The sequence below is a fragment of the Gymnodraco acuticeps genome, unplaced genomic scaffold (assembly GCF_902827175.1).
Source record: "Gymnodraco acuticeps unplaced genomic scaffold, fGymAcu1.1, whole genome shotgun sequence".
Taxonomy (NCBI): domain Eukaryota; kingdom Metazoa; phylum Chordata; class Actinopteri; order Perciformes; family Bathydraconidae; genus Gymnodraco; species Gymnodraco acuticeps.
Genome location: NW_022990677.1, coordinates 1 through 20,871, shown reverse-complemented (window position 1 = coordinate 20,871; position 20,871 = coordinate 1). Strand labels below are relative to the sequence as shown.

At 47.9% G+C, this 20,871-nt stretch overlaps 1 protein-coding gene across 1 annotated transcript in view; it reads left to right on the top strand.

The window, feature by feature from the left end:
- The window catches only part of myo5b (myosin VB), a gene marked incomplete at both ends in the record, with an annotated part of 72,587 nt that extends 54,739 nt beyond the window's left edge, over window positions 1–17,848 (top strand). Inside the window, 7 exon segments of the mRNA XM_034230116.1 lie at window positions 64–126; window positions 350–628; window positions 801–883; window positions 3,087–3,285; window positions 3,533–3,626; window positions 17,459–17,590; window positions 17,697–17,848. Of these exon segments, the coding sequence (XP_034086007.1) occupies window positions 64–126; window positions 350–628; window positions 801–883; window positions 3,087–3,285; window positions 3,533–3,626; window positions 17,459–17,590; window positions 17,697–17,848 (1,002 nt within the window).
- Between the last annotated feature and the right edge of the window lie 3,023 nt (window positions 17,849–20,871).

Below are 20,871 nucleotides of genomic sequence, written 5' to 3'. Positions count from 1 at the left end.
TATATGTACTACTACTACTACAGTCCCTCTGTCCTCTATATGAATATATGTGTTCCTCTGCAGTGCTCTGAGGCCCCGCCTCTCTCTGAGCAGGACGCTGCGGACCTCACATACACCAGCCTCAAGGTGTGTGTGTGTGTGTGTGTGTGTGGTCTAATGTGTGAGTGAGTGTGTCTAATGTTTGTATAATGTGTGTGTGAGTGTGTCTAATGTTTGTATAATGTGTGTGTTTGTGTGTGTGTGTGTGTGTGTGTGTGTGTGTGTGTGTGTGTGTGTGTGTGTGTGGTGTGTGTGTGTGTGTGTGTGTGTGTGTGTGTGTGTGTGTGTGTGTGTGTGTGTGTGTGTGTAGCTGCAGGACATCGAGGTGGAGAACCTGAAGCTCAGGAAGGATCTCCTCTCGCTCCAGAAGGCGGTCTCTGAGAGGGCGGGGCTTAGCGATCCCACCAATGAGCTGCAGGAGAGCCACGCCCTGCTTATGTCTCAGCTGCGCTCAGCCAATGAGGAGCTGGAGGCTCGAAAGGAGGAGGTGCTTATTCTGAGGACACAGATCATAAGCTCCGCCCACAATGAGCAGAGCCCCGCCCACCAGAAGGAGCAGAGCCCCGCCCCCCTGAAGGAGCAGAGCTCGGTGTGTATTAGAGTCATCATTAATATCACACATCAATTATAAAGATTCAGTAAGATTAATGTGTGTGTGTGTGTGTGTGTGTGTGTGTGTGTGTGTGTGTGTGTGTGTGTGTGTGTGTGTGTGTGTGTGTGTGTGTGTGTGTGTGTGTGTGTGTGTGTGTGTGTGTCAGCAGGACGGTGCTATAGTCAGTGAGCAGGGCAGCACTCCGCCAGAAAAAGAGGAATATGTGTGTGCCGGAGAGTGTGAGTCCAAGAGGTTCGTCAACACACTTCCTGTCTGTCTCTCTGCTTCCTGTCTGTCTCTCTGCTTCCTGTCTGTCTCATCCTGTCTGTCTTTCAGCTTCCCGTCTGTCTCTCTGCTTCCTGTCTGTCTCATCCTGTCTGTCTCTCAGCTTCCTGTCTGTCTCTCAGCTTCCTGTCTGTCTTTCAGCTTCCTGTCTGTCTCTCTCTCTCTGTATGTGTCTGTCTGTCTGTCTCTCTCTCTCTGTATGTGTCTGTCTGTCTGTCTCTCTCTCTGTATGTGTCTGTATGTCTGTCTCTCTGTCTGTCTGTCTCTCTCTCTGTATGTGTCCGTCTCTCTGTCCGTCTCTCTGTCTCTCTGTCTGTCTCTCTGTCCGTCTCTCTGTATGTGTCTGTCTGTCTCTCTGTCTGTCTCTCTCACTCTGTATGTGTCTGTCTGTCTGTCTCTCTCTCTGTATGTCTCTGTCTCTCTGTCCATCTCTCTGTCTGTCTCTCTCTGTATGTGTCTGTCTCTCTGTCCGTCTCTCCGTCGGTCTCTCTGTATGTCTCTCTGTCTGTCTGTCTGTCTGTCTGTCTGTCTGTCTGTCTGTCTGTCTGTCTGTCTGTCTGTCTGTCTGTCTGTCTGTCTCTCTCTCTGTATGTGTCTGTATGTCTGTCTCTCTGTCTGTCTGTCTCTCTCTCTGTATGTGTCCGTCTCTCTGTCCGTCTCTCTGTCTCTCTGTCTGTCTCTCTGTCCGTCTCTCTGTATGTGTCTGTCTGTCTCTCTGTCTGTCTCTCTCACTCTGTATGTGTCTGTCTGTCTGTCTCTCTCTCTGTATGTCTCTGTCTCTCTGTCCATCTCTCTGTCTGTCTCTCTCTGTATGTGTCTGTCTCTCTGTCCGTCTCTCCGTCGGTCTCTCTGTATGTGTCTGTCTGTCTCTCTGTCTCTCTGTCTGTCTGTCTGTCTGTCTGTCTCTCTGTCCGTCTCTCTGTCCGTCTCTCTGTATGTGTCTGTCTGTCTCTCTGTCTGTCTGTCTGTCTGTCTCTCTCACTCTGTATGTGTCTGTCTGTCTGTCTCTCTCTCTGTATGTCTCTGTCTCTCTGTCCATCTCTCCGTCGGTCTCTCTGTATGTCTCTCTGTCTGTCTGTCTGTCTGTCTGTCTGTCTGTCTGTCTGTCTGTCTGTCTGTCTGTCTGTCTCTCTCACTGTCTCTCTCTCTGTATGTGTCTGTCTGTCTGTCTCTCTGTCTCTCTCTCTGTATGTGTCTGTCTGTCTGTCTGTCTGTCTGTCTGTCTGTCTCTCTCACTCTGTATGTGTCTCTCTGTCTCTCTCTCTGTATGTGTCTGTCTGTCTGTCTCTCTGTCTGTCTGTCTGTCTCTCTCACTCTGTATGTGTCTGTCTGTCTGTCTCTCTGTCTCTCTCTCTGTATGTGTCTGTCTGTCTGTCTCTCTGTCTGTCTGTCTGTCTCTCTCACTCTGTATGTGTCTGTCTGTCTCTCTCTCTGTATGTGTCCGTCTCTCTGTCCGTCTCTCTGTCTCTCTGTCTGTCTCTCTGTCCGTCTCTCTGTCCGTCTCTCTGTATGTGTCTCTCTGTCTCTCTGTCTGTCTGTCTCTCTCTCTGTATGTGTCTGTCTCTCTGTCTCTCTGTATGTCTCTCTGTCTGTCTCTCTGTCTGTCTCTCTCACTCTGTATGTGTCTCTCTGTCTGTCTGTCTCTCTCTCTCTCTGTATGTCTCTGTCTCTCTGTCTCTCACTCTGTATGTGTCTCTCTGTCTGTCTGTCTGTCTCTCTCTCTGTATGTGTCTCTCTGTCTGTCTGTCTGTCTGTCTCTCTGTCTGTCTCTCTCTCTCTCTGTATGTGTCTCTCTGTCTGTCTGTCTGTCTCTCTCTCTGTATGTCTCTGTCTCTCTGTCCATCTCTCTGTCTCTCTGTCTCTCTGTCCGTCTCTCTGTCGGTCTCTCTGTATGTCTCTCTGTCTGTCTCTATGTCTGTCTCTCTGTCTCTCTGTCTGTCTCTCTCTCTCTGTATGTGTCTCTCTGTCTGTCTGTCTGTCTCTCTCTCTGTATGTCTCTGTCTCTCTGTCCGTCTCTCTGTCCGTCTCTCTGTCTCTCTGTCTGTCCGTCTGTCTGTCTGTGTTTGTTTCTGACAGCTCTATGTGTGTTGCTTTATTAGGAAGTAGAACTGATTTGAAGCAGGAAATATAGTCCTATCTGTGCTCTATGCTAATGCTAACGCTGCTACAGGCTGCTGGAGGCGCAGCTGCAGGCACAGACGCGTCGTCACGGCGACGAGCTGACAGCGCTGCACACGCAGATCGAGCTGCTGAAGGCCGACATCGAGAAGAAGCAGGAGCTGCTGAACTTCACCTCCTCGCTGTCCCCCGAAGACAGGGTGGAGTACAGCGTCCAGCAGGAAATAACCCGGCTAACCAACGACAACCTGGTGAGGAGCAGGAAGAACTGCAGGAAGTAGCACTGCAGCAGGAAGTTTATATTACATATATGTTTTCTTTATTTCTAATATGTGTGTCTGTGTGTGTGTGTGTGTGTGTGTGTGTGTGTGTGTGTGTGTGTGTGTGTGTGTGTGTGTGTGTGTGTGTGTGTGTGTGTGTGTGTGTGTGTGTGTGTGTGTGTGTGTGTGTGTGTGTGTGTGTGTGTGTGTGTGTGTGTGTGTGTGTGTGTGTCTTCAGGACCTAAAGGAGCTGCTGGAGAAACTGGAAAAGAACGAGAGGAAACTGAAGAAGCAGCTCAGGATCTACATGAAGAAAGTCCAGGAGCTGGAGGGTAACCTGTCCCACTGTCCACCTGTCTGTCTGTCTGTCACCTGTGTGGCTCCACCTGTCCACATGTATGTCTGTCTCACCTGTCTCTCACCTGTCTCTCACATTTACAATACATTACATTACATTTGGCTGATCCAAAGCAACTTACAATGAGTGCAAAGACCGACGATTCCGAGCTAAGTGCTGCACTGTGAGATTTAACCAGTTCCTGGATATAGGATGGACCAGATCCCTTTCCATCATGGTGGGCCAGTACCAGGGCCTGGAGAGTCCTTACCTGGAGAGTCATTACCTGGAGAGTCCTTACACTGTGAGTTCTTACCCGGAGGGTCATTACCTGGAGAGTCCTTACCCGGAGAGTTCTTACCCGGAGAGTCCTTACCTGGAGAGTCCTTACCCGGAGAGTCATTACCCAGAGAGTCCTTACACTGTGAGTTCTTACCCGGAGGGTCATTACCTGGAGAGTCCTTACCCGGAGAGTTCTTACCCGGAGAGTCCTTACCTGGAGAGTCCTTACCCGGAGAGTCCTTACCCGGAGAGTCATTACCCAGAGAGTCCTTACCCGGAGAGTCATTACCCGAAGAATGCTTACCCGGAGAGTTCTTACCCGGAGAGTCATTACCCGGAGAGTCATTACCCGGAGAATTCTTACCTGGAGAGTCCTTACCCGGAGAGTCATTACCCGGAGAGTCATTACCCGGAGAATTCTTACCCAGAGAGTCCTTACCCGGAGAGTTCTTACCCGGAGAGTCCTTACCCGGAGAGTCCTTACCCGGAGAGTCCTTACCCGGAGAGTCCTTACCCGAGAGTCCAGAGAGTCCTTACCCGGAGAGTCATTACCCGGAGAATTCTTACCCGGAGAGTCCTTACCCGGAGAGTTCTTACCCGGAGAGTCCTTACCCGGAGAGTCATTACCCGGAGAATTCTTACCCGGAGAGTTCTTACCTGGAGAGTCCTTGCCCGGAGAGTTCTTACCAGAAAAATCCTTACCTGGAGAGTCCTTACCTGGAGAGTCCATACCTGGAGAGTCCTTACCTGGAGAGTCCTTACCCGGAGAGTCCTTACCTGGAGAGTCTTTACCTGGAGAGTTCTTACCCGGAGAGTCCTTACCTGGAGAGTCCTTACCTGGGAAAGTCCTTACCCGGTGAGTCTGGAGAGTTCTTACCTGGAGAGTCCTTACCTGGAGAATCCTTACCTGGAGTGTCCTGACCTGGAGAATCCTTACCTGGAGAGTCCTTACCTGGGAAAGTCCTGACCTGTAGAATCCTGACCTGGAGAATCCTTACCTGGGAGAGTCCTTACCTAGGAAAGTCCTTACCTGGAGAGTCCTTACCTAGGAAAGTCCCTACCTGGAGAGTCTTTACCAAGAGAGACCTTACCTGGAGAGTCCTTACCTGGAGAGTCCTTAACTGGGAGAGACCTTACCTAGAGAGACCTTGCCTGGAGATTCCTGACCTGGGAAAGTCCTGACCTGGAGAGTCCCTACCTGGGAAAGTCCTGACCTGGAGAGTCCCTACCTGGGAAAGTCCTTACCTGGGGAATTCCTTACCTGGATAGTCATTACCTGGAGAGTCCTTACCTGGGAAAGTCCTTACCTTGAGAGTCCTTACCTGGGAGTGTCCTTACCTAGAGATTCCTTACCTGGAGAGACCTTACCTGGAGAGACCTTACCGGGGAAAGTCCTTACCCGGAGAGTCCTTACCTGGAGAGTCCTTACCCGGAGAGACCATACCTGGGAGAGTTCTTACCCAGAGGGTCCTTACCCGGAGAGTCCTTACGTAGAGAATCCTTACCTGGAGAGTTCTTACCCGGAGGGTCCTTCCCTGGAGAGTCCTTACCCAATTTAGAGACAATGGACGTCCATTCTCGGGAGACGTCTGACAGTGGTGCGGTTACCCAAAGTGACATACCTAATTATACCTCTATTTAGAGGCAATGGACGTCCACTCTCGGGCGAGAGAGACCTCCAGCATGTGTCCATGAAATGGGGACTCAGGTTATTTCACACATCCAGGACAGAGACTGGGGAAATCACCTCTCTGTGGCCCCTCCAAGACCCCCAAAGGACGGACTACAGACCTCCAGCATGTGTCCCTGAAATGGGGACTCAGGTTATTTCACACATCCAGGACAGAGACTGGGGAAATCACCTCTCTGTGGCCCCTCCAAGACCCCCAAAGGACGGACTACAGACCTCCAGCATGTGTCCCTGAAATGGGGACTCAGGTTATTTCACACATCCAGGACAGAGACTGGGGAAATCACCTCTCTGTGGCCCCTCCAAGACCCCCAAAGGACGGACTACAGACCTCCAGCATGTGTCCCTGAAATGGGGACTCAGGTTATTTCACACATCCAGGACAGAGACTGGGGAAATCACCTCTCTGTGGCCCCCCCAAGACCCCCAAAGGACGGACTACAGACCTCCAGCATGTGTCCCTGAAATGGGGACTCAGGTTATTTCACACATCCAGGACAGAGACTGGGGAAATCAACTTTCTGTGGCCCCCCCAAGACCCCCAAAGGACAGACTACAGACCTCCAGCATGTCTCCCTCACATGGACACTCTGCTTATTTTACACCTCCAGGAGAGAGACCAGTAATGGCACCTCTGTGTGGCCCGTCACAGAGCCCCAAAGGACGGACTAATGACCTCCAGCATGTCTCCCTCACATGCGCAATTCCATAACCTTTCACACCGTGAGTCCCCGGGCCCCCGGACTTAAGCACTCCCCCACGGACTAAACCCAGATGATCACACCCTACAGAACCTCATGCCCCTGGTAACACTTAAAGGTGGTGGATTTTGTGGTGCTTTTCTGTCAGCCCATCAGCATCCATATTCGGCCTTCTTCACGGCACCACCACCATCCTTTCTGTGGAGGATATTCTCATGCTCCTGGTAACCCTTTAAATAGTCTGAGACTACCAGGGCTCATCACTGCACTTTACAAGCCAGAGATAATGATTAAATGGTCGGGAAAAGTGTGTTTAAACATCTGGAAGAGAGTTTTAGCCTGTCATTTTGCACAATATCATTTAACATTGAACCTCATTCGAGGAGAGGTTCAATGTTAAATCATATTGTGCAAAATGACAGGCTAAAACCCAGAAATAAGTGTCTGAATCCTGGGTAAACTTTGTTTAAATAGTCTGATACCTGGCACTGTATCTGCCCCTGGGAATCTTCAAGGTTATATAAATGTTTTTTAAATTTATTTAATTATCACAAGATTTTTTACAAAAACAGTATACACAATATAAACATAATAAAAACATGATTAGCGGGGGCCATATTAGCCGTCTAACTTGTACGGTGCACCGAGGGAAACAGGCTGAGTCCACGGCCTCTACCCCCACATCAGGAGTATCAACCGGCCCTGAAGAAGAGGTATCGCTGCTCTCCGCCCCTGAGTCCTCTTCGGAGGTATCTGACGGCGGTAGAACTCCTTCCGATGATGCTGCTGCAGCTGCTGCCGCCCTGAACATGGAGCGGATCTTCAATCCCTCCTTTATTCCAGGCGTATTCGCGTAGAACCGGTCTGCAGTGCTTACGTCGTGACACATAAACCTGGCGAGAATCGACCTGCTTTCTGGATCTTGGTGATGCTTGATATTGTCTGCCAGGGCAGTGCGCAGGATTGTGAAGGTGATGGCTGTTTCTAGCCCAGCATCAGCCCAAGCCCTCTTCAAGTGAGCGTTCAGGTTCCTGGAGGCATGCTTCCCCGTTGTGAAAAGGAAGAATTCATTCTGAGGACCCGACAAGCCCTCTTTTATCCCCATCCACCACATGACCCAGCTAAACTCCTTTACTGTAAGCACCAGCTGTGCTTCGCCAAATGTCTTGGCAGTCTTGTGATCCTGCACATGGATGATGTAGCCCTCAGCAGTGCCCCTTCTGTCCGCCTCCAAGACCTCAGTGTTGGTCATGTTGGCGTACACACCCGGAAGGTGGCCATACAGTAGGCTCCAATGGAGGGTTAGATAGCCATGTAGCAGGTACTGGGTGATTGAGGTCGGAATGCAAGCCATCAGGTCAAGGAGATCAGGGATGCGCTTCTCAGCGGCCGCCATGGCGGCGAGAAGCTCCGCCTGGCTCGGCAGACGATCCAGCTTGTTCCTCTTCATCTTAAACTGGTGGAAAGTGACAGACTTGTTCAAGTCTTTCATGTTGGCTTTCACCTCTCTGATGATGTGGGTCATATCAGACTGGGTGAGCCTGCACCCCCGGAGCTTTGACTCAGACAAGTACCTCAGGAAATGGTTCACATTCTTCAGGAACAACAGCGATGTTGTGACTGCCCGGCCCGACTTTACAATATGCTCGCTCCAGCCACGGACCCTCTCCGTGTCTTTTAGGAACAGCCAATCTGACAGCCGGTTAACACCATGGGCCATGAATACGAGGAATTTCTTTATCCGGCTGACATTGGACAGACAACTTTCTTTCCGTTTTACTGTCGGTGCGACACCCTCAAAATGATGCCTGTATGTCTGAATGTACGTCTCCATGCTTTGAGGCAACGGGATTTCACGCATGGTATTCCCCCGTCCCTTCCCAGTGGACCAGTGAGGAGAGGGCCAGTCCTCATTACAGGAGGCTGCTGGAGACCGCATGACAGTCTTGACCGGGGTCCTGAGAGGGGTCTGACTACCAGAGGCTGCTGGAGACCGCATTACAGTCTTGACCGGGGTCTTGAGAGGGGTCTCACTACCGGACGCTGCTGGGGAGCGCATGAGAGTCTTGACCGGGGTCTTGAGAGGGGTCTCACTTCCAGAGGCTGCTGGGGACCGCATGAGAATCTTGACCGGGGTCTTGAGAGGGGTCTCACTACCGGAGGCTTCTGGAGACCGCATGAGAGTCTTGACCGGGGTCTTGAGAGGGGTCTCACTACCGGAGGCTGCTGGGGACCGCATGAGAGTCTTGACCGAGGTCTTGAGAGGGGTCTCACTACCGGAGGCTGCTGGGGACCGCATGACAGTCTTGACTGGGTTCTTGAGAGGGGTCACTACCAGAGGCTGCTGGGGACCGTATGACAGTCTTGACCGGGGTCTTGAGAGGGGTCTCACTACCGGAGTTTGCTGGGGACCACATGAGTCTTGACCGGGGTCTTGAGAGGGGTCTCACTACCGGAGGCTGCTGGGGACCGCATGACAGTCTTGACCGGGGTCTTGAGAGGGGTCTCACTACCGGAGGCTACTGTGTTCATGCCGGAGGTACTTGAGATTGCCAGGCCCTTAAATAGTATACATTCTTCCTCTTCCTCAAGCACAAGTGGCACTCTGCTTCCTGGGTTTTAGCCCCTTTTTCAGCCTGGAGCGCAGGGTCTTCACCTCATCAATGAGGGCATCCTTCTGAGCCCTCAATGCCACATTTTCCAGCATCATCTGCCTGCATTCCTCTTCGTCACACTCAGTATGTGGGGAGAAGGGTAGAGGGTGCACCGGGTATTCCTCCTCATTGTCTATATCCAATGATGTAGCCATTCCAATGATGGGATTAGTCTCTCGGAGGTCATGGAGCAATTGCAGGGCCACACTATGCTTCAGCCTTGCCAGGACCTGATGTGCTTCATCTCGGGATAACTCGAAACTAGACCGTCACATGACGGTCTAGTTTCTTCCCAGCATACGAACACCCTGTGATGGGACAGGGTTTTGTCCGAACATTTATTCTGCCACTAGCCATTTTAAGAATGATGCCTCTTTCCTCCAAGTTCCGCACTGCATGTTTGTGCTTAAGGTGCTTGTTCAAAGCCAGATAGAAGAGTCTGCACACCGGGCATTCGGACGACATCCTTACTGAAACAGACACCGTGAATTGTATTTAAATTATTTTTATGTTTCTCCGTTTATATGCGTTAGCGTAACCGGTGATTGCAACAATGGGTCCGATGATTCAATGCCTGGTACACGCACCAAAGGAGGACTTGGGTTACCACCGGGTTAAATGGTCCCACCTCCGCACCAACGCGGGGCTGGTGATGGCAACATTGGGTCCGATGCATCAATTCATGGTGCCCCGACCATGAGAGGGTTTGGGGTGCCCCGGAACCAGGCAGTACCCCAGCAGGAAACACGTTTTATGGTCAAAGGAGGAAAGAGTGATAGAACCGGGGTAAAGCAAAGAAAGGGTCCGAAAATAGTGACTTGTGAGCCGGCCAGAGAGTCTGTCATCTCTCGGTCCTATCCTCCAGGCAATGCGGTACCAGAACTGGGTCAAATTGACCAAAATGTAAAACAAATAAGTTTCAATTCATCCATGGAAAAGGCCTGAAAATGAAAAAAAGTATCCGAAAATAGTGCATCATGAGCCCGCAAGAGTCCCCTGTCAACTCCCCTTGCATTCCTCCAGAGTCAGGAAAAACTCTGTTATCTTTTGGGAGAACCAGAGGTAAGGGGTGAAAATGGAGAAATTGTATCCCAAAATAGTGTCTCATAATTCCCTGACAACTCCCCTTGCATTCCTCCAGAGACCAGTTCAAAAACTTAAAGTTTGGTAAGAACCATGATTGGGGGTCCTCCAGGCAACAATTGTATCCGATCCAAAGTGCTCATGTAGCGGATGCATTTCTCCATGATTTCTCTATGATGGAAAATAGACCGTTTTTTTCTAAGTCCTCTCAAAAACCGGGTTTCCGATTTCGTGCAGATGGTAGCTTGAAAAACATGAATGAATTTTTTTGACGGAGGAAGCGAGGTCTCGATTCCCCTCTCTGTTGTAACATGCAACGGGGAAGTGGAAAAGTGTCCGGGGCTTCGGCCCGAAGCGCCGAAGACTTGAGCTTTTTGGAGCCCCTCCTTCGTTGGCACTCTGTCGTTTTTTGAGAATTTTTTTAAACTTCATTTTTGATTATTTTAAGATATAATTTACCGTTTTCTTTACTTTGTTCGGCTTTCCACGGGTGGGGGTGCATGGCAGGCCGCCTATGAGCTCCAAAATTCGGCCTGGAACCTCCGGGAATTGTGGGCTAAGATCCATAAACTGACAAAGTCACCCAGAAATGTCACTTTAATAGCCCAAAAATATACAATACAAATACATTTAAATAGTAAATGGTACAATTGTGCTCCTAATTACCCGGAATTTGATTTATATAGCCCCATGATATTGAATAAAAATCATTTTCATGGAAAAAAGTGTTAAAACGCCTGATTAATATGTTTGTAATGCTGGCAGCAGGTTCACTGCTGTAAGCAGGGTCTCACACTCACAGGCAGAGATCCAGGGTGATGCACATGGCTTTCCTACCCAGGAATAAGTGTGTGAAAGGCAGGTAAAAGTGATGTGAACAGAGGGAGAGAGCAGCCAGAGAGTTAGCGGCCTGTGAGAGCCACAGAGCTCACCCAGAGGACAAGCTGTTTCACAGCACTATGTAACCCAGGAAAGCAGCTTAAATCGTGGGTATGTCAGTGTTAAAAGTGCCTTAAACTGGTTTAATTCAAATGCGCATTTGACTGCATAAACAGCCGGTCATATGGACAGGAATCTGTCCATTTCGTCCACATTTGACTCATGAAATGTACAAGAAGATAAGTACAGAAGAGTCACTGCTGTTAGCAGGGTCTCACACTTACAGTCACACAGGCAGAGATCCAGGGTGATGCACATGGCTTTCCTACCCAATAATAAGTATTTGAAAGGCGGGGAAAGTGTTCCTGCAGCCCCCCCATAACGGTAATAATGATTAGAAATCATTTCCAGGGCAGAAAGCTGTTTTTCAAAGTGAAAAACTATTTTAAACCGTTGAAAAAGCACAAAGTGATTTGAGTGCAGTTCTCATGTGTCCCCACAGGAGGGCGCATCAGCCAACCTATTTCTGGCCCCTCACAGAGCCCCAAAGGACGGACTAAGCAGCTCCAGCATGTCTCCCTGACATGCATACTTCCATAACCTCGCACACCGTGAGACCCCGGGCCCCTGGACTTAAGCACTCCCCCACGGACTAAACCCAGATGATCACACCCTACAGAACCTCATGCCCATTGTAACCTTAAAATGGGGGTGGATTTTACGGTGCTTTACCGTCCGCCCATCAGCATCCATATTCGGCCTTCTTCACGGCACCCTCCCTGTGCTGGAGGTTCACACTTTAACTGTTTTGTCATATTTTGTCTTTCCACGGGTGTACCCAAACTTAAGCACTCTCACTCTGACTAAACACATAAGGACATCCGGGTAAGACCTTAGTGCCCCTGGTACTCCATGTCGTTAAATGAGCTCAGTAATGTACTGCAATTTCACATTTGGTGTATTTCCAAAAAGCTGTGAAAATACACCTATCTCCGTCATGTCCTGTAAAATATAATTCTCTGTTTATTTCCATCATTCAGGCAAATACACATATCTTTGTCCGTTCCAGGAGCTTCAAAGTGCAGACTCCTGAGCTATGTCATGTCCTGCAAAATATAATTCTTCCGACCGCCAAGCACCGGCATGTGGACCCGGGGAGGAGGCCCTCCGATGGCGGGTCAAATTTGCTGATAGCACAGCTGACGGCTGGACACTAGCCATAGAGCAGTGTTTCTCAAAGTTTTTCATACCAAGGACCACTTAACCAATAAAAAAACACTCGCGGACCACCTAACTCCACAAATATCCCAAATCACATCGTTTTTCTAGAACAGATTACAAATTGCCTGAAAATGGTACAAACAAGTGGCAAAATGTGTGATGAAGGTGTTGCGCTGGGCTATATCATGCAATCGAAATGAATGATAAGCTCGCTCCATTGCGGAGATATTCCCGCGAGAGTGCGGAAAACTTAAATGTATTTATTTATTTCAAATGTGAAATTTTACCAATATACTCACGGACCACTAGGGGTCGCTCACGGACCACCAGTGGTCCGCGGACCACACTTTGAGAAGCACTGCCGTAGAGGAACACCAGGGCAGGAACAGGCAGTTCCCTCTTTGCAGACAAGCATATGTGGTTGTTACGCAGGATCAAACAGGTAGCCTGTGATGAAGTAGGGTCGACCCTATATCATGTGAAGCCACCGAGCCGTGGTCCCCGAGGGAACTGGTGCCCGGAGCAAGGCCAATTCCTGAATGCTGCAGCCGACTAAGGCCGCTATGCAACAGTGGAGGATTAGAGAAACTGATGTTTGCCTGGCACTCCGCAGCGAAGTGGGAAGGTGGAACTTCCACCCCGCTGCGGAACCCATGGTGGGACCCCTGAGTCAGACGGTTCGTCTTGGAAACGCTTCATATTGGTCGGCCTGGGAGGTAAGAGACATGCAGGGTTACCCCCACGCAGCACACCCTCCCGGCCATCAGAGTCGAACCCGCAGTTCGGAGGAACCGACAGCCAGAGCACCGGCACGTGGACCGGGGGAGAAGACCCTCCGATGGCGGGTCGCGTTTGCCATTCGATCAGTGAGGTCCGAGGAGAAGAACCCGCAGTTCGGAGGAATCGACCGCCAGAGCACCGGCACAAGGCCGGGCCGGCGGAGGCCCTCCGATGGCGGGTTGTTTGCCATTCGATCAGTGAGGTGAGAGGAACGCAGCAAAAATGGACAAAATCCGTTAATGTACGGTCGAGTTGGGGGGGGGAACGGCTGGACAAAGGCCGTCGGGGGGGCACCCAGGACCGGGCAGTGCCCCCGGTAGAAGGAACCGGGTGAAACGGGCCAAAACAGAAATAAAAATAACCAGACAAAAGGGGTGAAAATGTAAAAAAGTATCCGGTAGAGTCCCCTGACAATTCCCCTCACATTCCTCCAGAGTCAGAAAAAGTCTGAGTTAACTTTTTGGAGAACCATGAAAACGGGCCAAAAGTGGTAAAATGTATCCGAAAATAGTGCATCATAATGCAGGTAGAGTCCCATCAAACTCCCCTTACATTCCTCCAGAGACCAGTTCAAAAACTTAAAGTTTGGTAAGAACCATGATTGGGGGTCTCCAGGCAACAAATGTATCCGAGCCAGAGTGCACATGTAGCGGATGAATTCATCCAGGAAATCACACAGTCGTTTTTTTTCTGAGTCCTCTCAAAAACGGGGTTTCTGATTTCGTGCGGACGGTAGTCTGGAATGGATGAATGAATATTTTTGACAGAGAAGGGGAAACTTTGTTTCCCCTCTCCGTTGTAAGTTGTGACAGAGAAGTGGAAAAGTGTCCGGGGCTTCGACCCGAAGCCCCGAAGGGTTGAGCTTTTTCGAGCCCCTGTTGGCACTCAGTCATTTTTTCAACAATGTTTTAAAACTTCATTTTTGATTATTTTAAGATATAATTAACCGTTTTCTTCACTTTTTCTTCTTTCCACGGGTGGGAGGGCATGGCAGGCCACCTATGAGCACCCAAATTCAGCCTGGAACCTCCAGGATTTGTGGGATAAACTCCATAAACTGACAAAGTCACCCAGAAATGTCACTTTTCTAGCCCAAAGATATATAATACAAATACATTTAAATAGTAAAAGGTACAATTGTGCTCCAAATTACCCGGAATTTGATTTATATAGCCCCATGATTAAAAATAATTTTCATGGAAAAAAGTGTTAAAACGCCTGATTAAAGCATATGCAGGACCCCAGTGAGCTCCAGACTATGTGCATTGTTTTAGGGAACCATATTAATGATAAAACAAATGTATTTAAATGCAAAAATAATGATTTAAAATCATTTTAGGGGAAAAAGTGTGGAGAGAACCTCACTTTCCGAGGCAGAAATAGTGATTACAATGCGGGAAAATTGTCTTAAATGTGGACAGAGAGTTTACCCAGAGAACAAACAGGCTGCTCCAGAGCACCACCACCACCTAGAGGTCTGCTAAAACCTCACTTTCCAAGGCAGAAATAGTGATTACAATGCGGGGAAACTGTCTTAAATGTGAATATGAACAGGCAGCTTCACAGCACTTTACAAGCCAGGAAAAGTGATTGAATCCTGGGTATACATGTTTTAAATAGTCTGATACCTCCAGGGCGCATCACCGCATTTTACAAGCCAGGGAAGGTGCCTGAATCCTGGGTAAACATTGTTTAATTGTTTAAGTGTTTTTAAATGTGTGGAACAGTGTTTTGTCACTTTCAAAACTCTCCCGTCATTGGCCCGGAGAAATGCGGTCGATGTTGTCTTCAATCTGACCGTTAATATTCCAGTGAGACGAAGTACGTACAATGACCGGAGTGATCCCATGTTAATTTTGTCCCAAAACCGGAGCATTCCCTCACCTGGAGAGTCCTTACCTGGAGAGTCCTCACCTGGAGAGTTTTTACCCGGAGGTTCCTTACCCAGAGGGTCCTTACCTAGAGAGTACTTACCTAGAGAGTCCTTACCTGGTGAGTCCTTACCTGGGAAAGTCCTTACCTCATATAGTCCTTACCCAGAGGGTCCTTACCCGGAGAGTCCTTACCTAGAGAGTCCTTACCTGGGAGAGTCCTTACCTGGGAGAGTCCTTACCTGGAGAGTCCTTACCTGGAGAGTCCTTACCTGGAGGGTCCTTACCTGGGAGAGTCCTTACCTGGGAGAGTCCTTACCTGGAGAGTCCTTACCTGAAGAGTCCTTACCTGGAGAGTCCTTATCCGGAGAGTTCTTACCTGGAGAGTCCTTACCTGGGAGAGTCCTTACCTGGAGAGTCCTTACCTGGAGAGTCCTTACCTGGAGGGTCCTACCTGGGAGAGTCCTTACCTGGGAGAGTCCTTACCTGGAGAGTCCTTACCTGAAGAGTCCTTACCTGGAGAGTCCTTACCTGGAGGGTCCTTACCTGGGAGAGTCCTTACCTGGGAGAGTCCTTACCTGGAGAGTCCTTACCTGAAGAGTCCTTACCTGGAGAGTCCTTATCCGGAGAGTTCTTACCTGGAGAGTCCTTACCTGAAGAGTCCTTACCCGGAGAGTTCTTACCTGAAGAGTCCTTGCCTGGAGAGTCCTTACCCGGAGAGTTCTTACCTGGAGAGTCCTTACCTGGGAGAGTCCTTACCTGGAGAGTCCTTACCTGGAGAGACCTTACCCGGAGAGTTCTTACCCGGAGAGTCCTTACCTGGGAAAGTCCTTACCTGGAGAGTCCTTACCTGGGAAAGTCCTTACCTGGAGAATCCTTACCCGGAGAGTCCTTACCTGGGATGTAGAGCTGTCTCATCTGTCTCTCTGTCTCATCTGTGTCTCTGTCTCACCTGTCTGTCTTACCTCTCTCTCTGTCTCACCTCTCTGTCTCACCTCTCTGTCTCACCTATGTCCCTATATATTTTGTTCACATTATATATGCTTCCGTTAGGCAATATTATAAGGAATCATTCTGTACATTTTCATTGTTATGCGGATGATACTCAACTATATTTATCAATCAGGCCTGATGAAATTAATCATCTAAATAAAATTCAAGACTGCCTTAAGGACTTAAAAACGTGGATGACCTTAAACTTTTTGATGTTAAACACGACCAAAACTGAAGTTATTGTACTTGGCCCGAAGAATCTACGAAACAAATTATCTAAGGATATACTAACTATGGATGGCATTAATTTGGCCTCCAGTGAGACTGTAAGGAATCTTGGTGTTATATTTGATCAGGATTTATCCTTTAACGCCCACATAAAATCAATTTCAAGGACCGCCTACTTCCATCTACGTAACATTGCAAAAATCAGGCATATCTTGCCTCAAAACGATGCAGAGAAACTAGTCCATGCATTTGTTACTTCAAGGCTGGATTATTGTAACTCTTTATTATCAGGGTGTACCAAGAAGTCAGTCAAGTCGCTTCAGCTGATTCAAAATGTTGCAGCTCGTGTACTAACCAGAGTTAGGAAAAGGGACCACATTACTCCTGTTCTGGCTGCCTTACACTGGCTCCCTATAGAACACAGGATAGAATTTAAAATTCTTCTTCTCGCCTACAAAGCCCTTAATGGGCAGGCGCCATCTTACCTTAAAGAATTCATTATACCCTACTGTCCTACTAGGGCATTGCGTTCCAAGAATGCAGGGTTGTTGGTTGTTCCTAGAGTCTCTAAAAGTACAATGGGAGCCAGAGCCTTTTCTTATCAAGCTCCACATTTGTGGAATCAGCTTCCAGTTTGTGTTCGGGCGGCAGACACCCTATCCGTTTTTAAGAGTGCGCTTAAGACCTTCCTTTTTGATAAAGCTTATAGTTAGGGCTGATTAGATTCAGCCCCTAGTTTTGCTGATATAGGCTTAGTTTGTCGGGGGACATCTTACTTCTTCCTTCTCTCTGTCTATACCTGTGTACTCTCATGTTCCGATTAACCCAGCTTCCCCAAATGTCTTTATTTTTGGTGTCTATATACGCCGGGATCCGGAGTCATGGATGATCCTGCGCTCCTCTGTCCTGGATCGCGAGCCCTGGATCTTGAGTCGTGGCTGTGGTCCTGGATCATAGGTCCTGGATGGATATCCTCGTGGATTCATCTTCCTATTATACACACATGCATTTCCAAACATTTGGACTACCTATGTTGCAAATGTATTATCTTTTCAATTTACACACGGCATCTATTGCACGTCTGTCCGTCCTGGTAGAGGGATCCCTCCTCTGTTGCTCTCCCTGAGGTTTCTCCCATTTTTCCCTTTAAACTGTGGGTTTTCTTCGGAAGTTTTTCCTTGTACGATGTGAGGGTCTAAGGACAGAGGGTCTAAGGACAGAGGGTCTAAGGACAGAGGGTGTCGTATTGTCATACTGATATTTTGTACAAACTGTAAAGTCCACTGAGACAAATGTAACATTTGTGATATTGGGCTATATAAATAAACATTGATTGATTGATTGATTGATTGATTGATTGATTGATTGATCTCACCTGTTTGTATCACCTGTCTCTATGTCTCCACTGTTTCTCTGTCTCACCTGTCCGTCTCTCTATCCTTCAGTTTCTCAGGCTGAGAGGACACGTCCCCCCCTCAGCCGTCAGGTGACGGTCCAGAGGAAGGAGAAGGACTTTGAGGGGATGCTGGAGCTCCATCAGGACGACGAGACGTTGCTGCAGAAGAAGCTCATCGCAGGTACCTGTCTCCATTGTCCTTCATTTGTCCGCCACCTGTCCTCTGTCTGTTCTCTATCCATCTCCGTTTCTCAGTGTCTCCCCCTAACATATGTCCTGTATTACAGAGATCAGTCCCGGCAGTGTGTCCTCGTCTGTCCCCTGTCTCCCAGCCTACATCCTGTTCATGTGTCTCCGTCACGCTGATTATATTAATGATGATCAGAAGGTGGAGTCTCTGCTGACCCAGTCCATCAACTCCATCAAGAGGGTCCTCAAGGTGAGACAGAGAGAGACACATACATAGAAACAACACCCTGAAAGAGAGGGTTGCTAGCTCAACACCCACAGGTGTCTCACCAGTGGGGTATACTACGAAGCAGGATGTTCTCTTAGCGGCTAACTTCAGGTAAACTCTGGGTTTCCGGTCCTACGAAGCTGGTTCTCTTCTTAGCGGCTAGATCTCCATGGTAACTGATGCTGAGCGGCTAGCCTGTCCCGGAGCAGGTTAGGTTGCAGGCTAAGAGATCAACTCAGTGAAAGCACCGCCTGCTGACCAATCAGAGCTCAGTGTGCGGAGTTTAAAGCGATCAAGTCATATTACAGGAGAAAGGAAATACAGAAAAGCTGCCGTTGCAGGAAAGACGGCCGGCAAAAATCAGCGACTGTGTGAACGTGAACATGAATAGAATATCAGCTCCATCTTCAGAGCAATCTGACTATTATAACTAGGGCCGGGACTCGATTAAAAAAATTAATCTAATTAATTAGAGGCTTTGTAATTAATTAATCGAGATTAATCGCATTTTTAATCGCATATACATATTTGACCTAAGAACAGTGAGAAGCAATTTTTTTTCACATGGATTTTAGTATACCATTAGGCGCATTCACACCGCAGTACTTTTCCAACAAAGGTTCATGAGAACTTAGTTCATGAGAACTCTTTGAACCTGGGGGTGGATTAGGCAAATGAAGCCGCTGACGTCACTTCTTCTTCTTCTGCTTTGGGTTTACTGGCAGGCTGCAAACCACTTCACGGTGTATACTGCCGCCCAAAGTCCTCGGCCGGAAGTCCCCGGAGTTGGGGACTGGCTTCAGTAGAAGCTGCTGGAAGTCCCAGCAGCTTCTACTGAAGCCTTCCGAGTAAATCGCCAGAACGCCGACACCTCCTCATCTCCACCGCTCCCATGTTTTATTTTGTGTTGCCATAAGTTAGTCTCTCTGCGTTTTCTGCGCTGGGCTAATGCTAATAATGCTAATGCTAATAATGCTAATGCGAGGATAATAAAATGGCGGCTTCACAACACTTTTTGGGAGTTTTACGGGGCGTGGTTTGCAATCCGCCCAGCCAATCAGAAATATAGCTCTTTTCTCACAAGAGAGCCGCACGAAAGTCCCTGCTCTCTAGCAGCTCTCTGCTCTCTAGCAGGGACTTTCGTGGGGGTAAAAAGGTTCTCATGAACTCATTTTAGTACCGGCTCTTTTTGGTGTGAACGCGATAAAAGAGGCTAACGTCCACGCTAGCTTCCACGCTAGCTGCTATATGTTTTGCATTGAGGTGATACTTGAGGCTTGATGTGCTGCGGTGATATGCAAATTCCTTTTTGCATAATTTGCACACAACCGTGCTCTTATCGACGCTTCCATCCGTCCGTTTTTTAAAACAACATTTCCCACTGTTGTTCACTGTGGTTTGTTGTTGTCTGAAGTCATGAACGTTAGTTGGTGCTCCAGTATAATCGGTACGCCTGAAACTCATCCAGTGAGAAACGTTCCGTGGTGCAAAAATAAGTGCGATTAAAATGCGTTAATTTTTTTAACGCGTTAATTTTTGTGTAATTAATTAATCTTAATTAACGCGTTAAAGTCCCGGCCCTAATTATAACATTAGCGTTAAGAAAGCTTACTGAAATATCTGCCACAACATAAGTAACCGGATCAGAGTCACATTAAGTACAGTCCGCAGCATATCACTTCATAATGTATCACATATCTCCTGATCTGAGTCAGCTGAGCCGTATCTGGCCGTGCAACACTCGCAGCGTCACAGACTGGATGCAGAAGGATTATTTTAAGCAACACATTAAGTTGAGGAAACACTGGAGTCAAATGTAATGAAAGTCAGATGGTGTCTTAGACGGGCAGTGATATCATAAAGCTGTTAATGTACGCATTCAAACACTTGTTCTGTTCCCAGCTGTGTTCACCTTGCAGGTGCAGCTCTGTGGCTTTGATCCTGGATCAAGTGTTTAAGTCATGGATGTTTCAAGTTGAACTTCTTCATATGTCTAATATTAAAGTTCACTTTTCATTCAGGAAGTATGACGCTGCGCTGTCAGTACGCTTCTCCATGTCTGTGATTGGTCGAATGCTCCAGATACCACCCCTTTCATGTGAACGCGCACCTAACTAGATAGGACACGGTTGGCTTGAGCGATCCACTTGATAACCCGCGTCGTAGGACCGTTTAGCGAGAGCGCGAATTTTTTGGATTAGGCCAACCGGCTAACTCAAACATATCCAGGTTAGGTTGAACCGGCTTCGTAGGACAGGCTTCAGGTGTCCCTCAAAGCTCAGTTCTGGGTCCTCTTCATAATTTAATGAAGTGTTCATAAGGTCCTCTTCCACTGCTGATGGCTGATTGTTTATGACGTGTTGTGTTACTTCCTGTTGTTAATATGTTGTGTTACTTCCTGTTGTTAATATGTTGTGTTACTTCCTGTTGTTTATATGTTGTGTTTCTTCCTGTTGTTAATATGTTGTGTTACTTCCTGTTGTTAATATGTTGTGTTACTTCCTGTTGTTTATATGTTGTGTTACTTCCTGTTGTTTATATGTTGTGTTACTTCCTGTTGTTAATATGTTGTGTTACTTCCTGTTGTTTATATGTTGTGTTACTTCCTGTTGTTTATATGTTGGGTTACTTCCTGTTGTTAATATGTTGTGTTACTTCCTGTTGTTAATATGTTGTGTTACTTCCTGTTGTTTATATGTTGGGTTACTTCCTGTTGTTTATATGTTGGGTTACTTCCTGTTGTTAATATGTTATGTTACTTCCTGTTGTTTATATGTTGTGTTACTTCCTGTTGTTAATATGTTATGTTACTTCCTGTTGTTTATATGTTGGGTTACTTCCTGTTGTTTATATGTTGGGTTACATCCTGTTGTTATATGTTGGGTTACTGTTGGTTAATAATGTTATGTTTCTACTTCTGATTGTTTATGTTGGGTTCTGTGCCTGGTTGCTTAATATGCTTGGGTTACGTTTCCTGTTGTTTAATATGTTGTGTTACTTCCTGT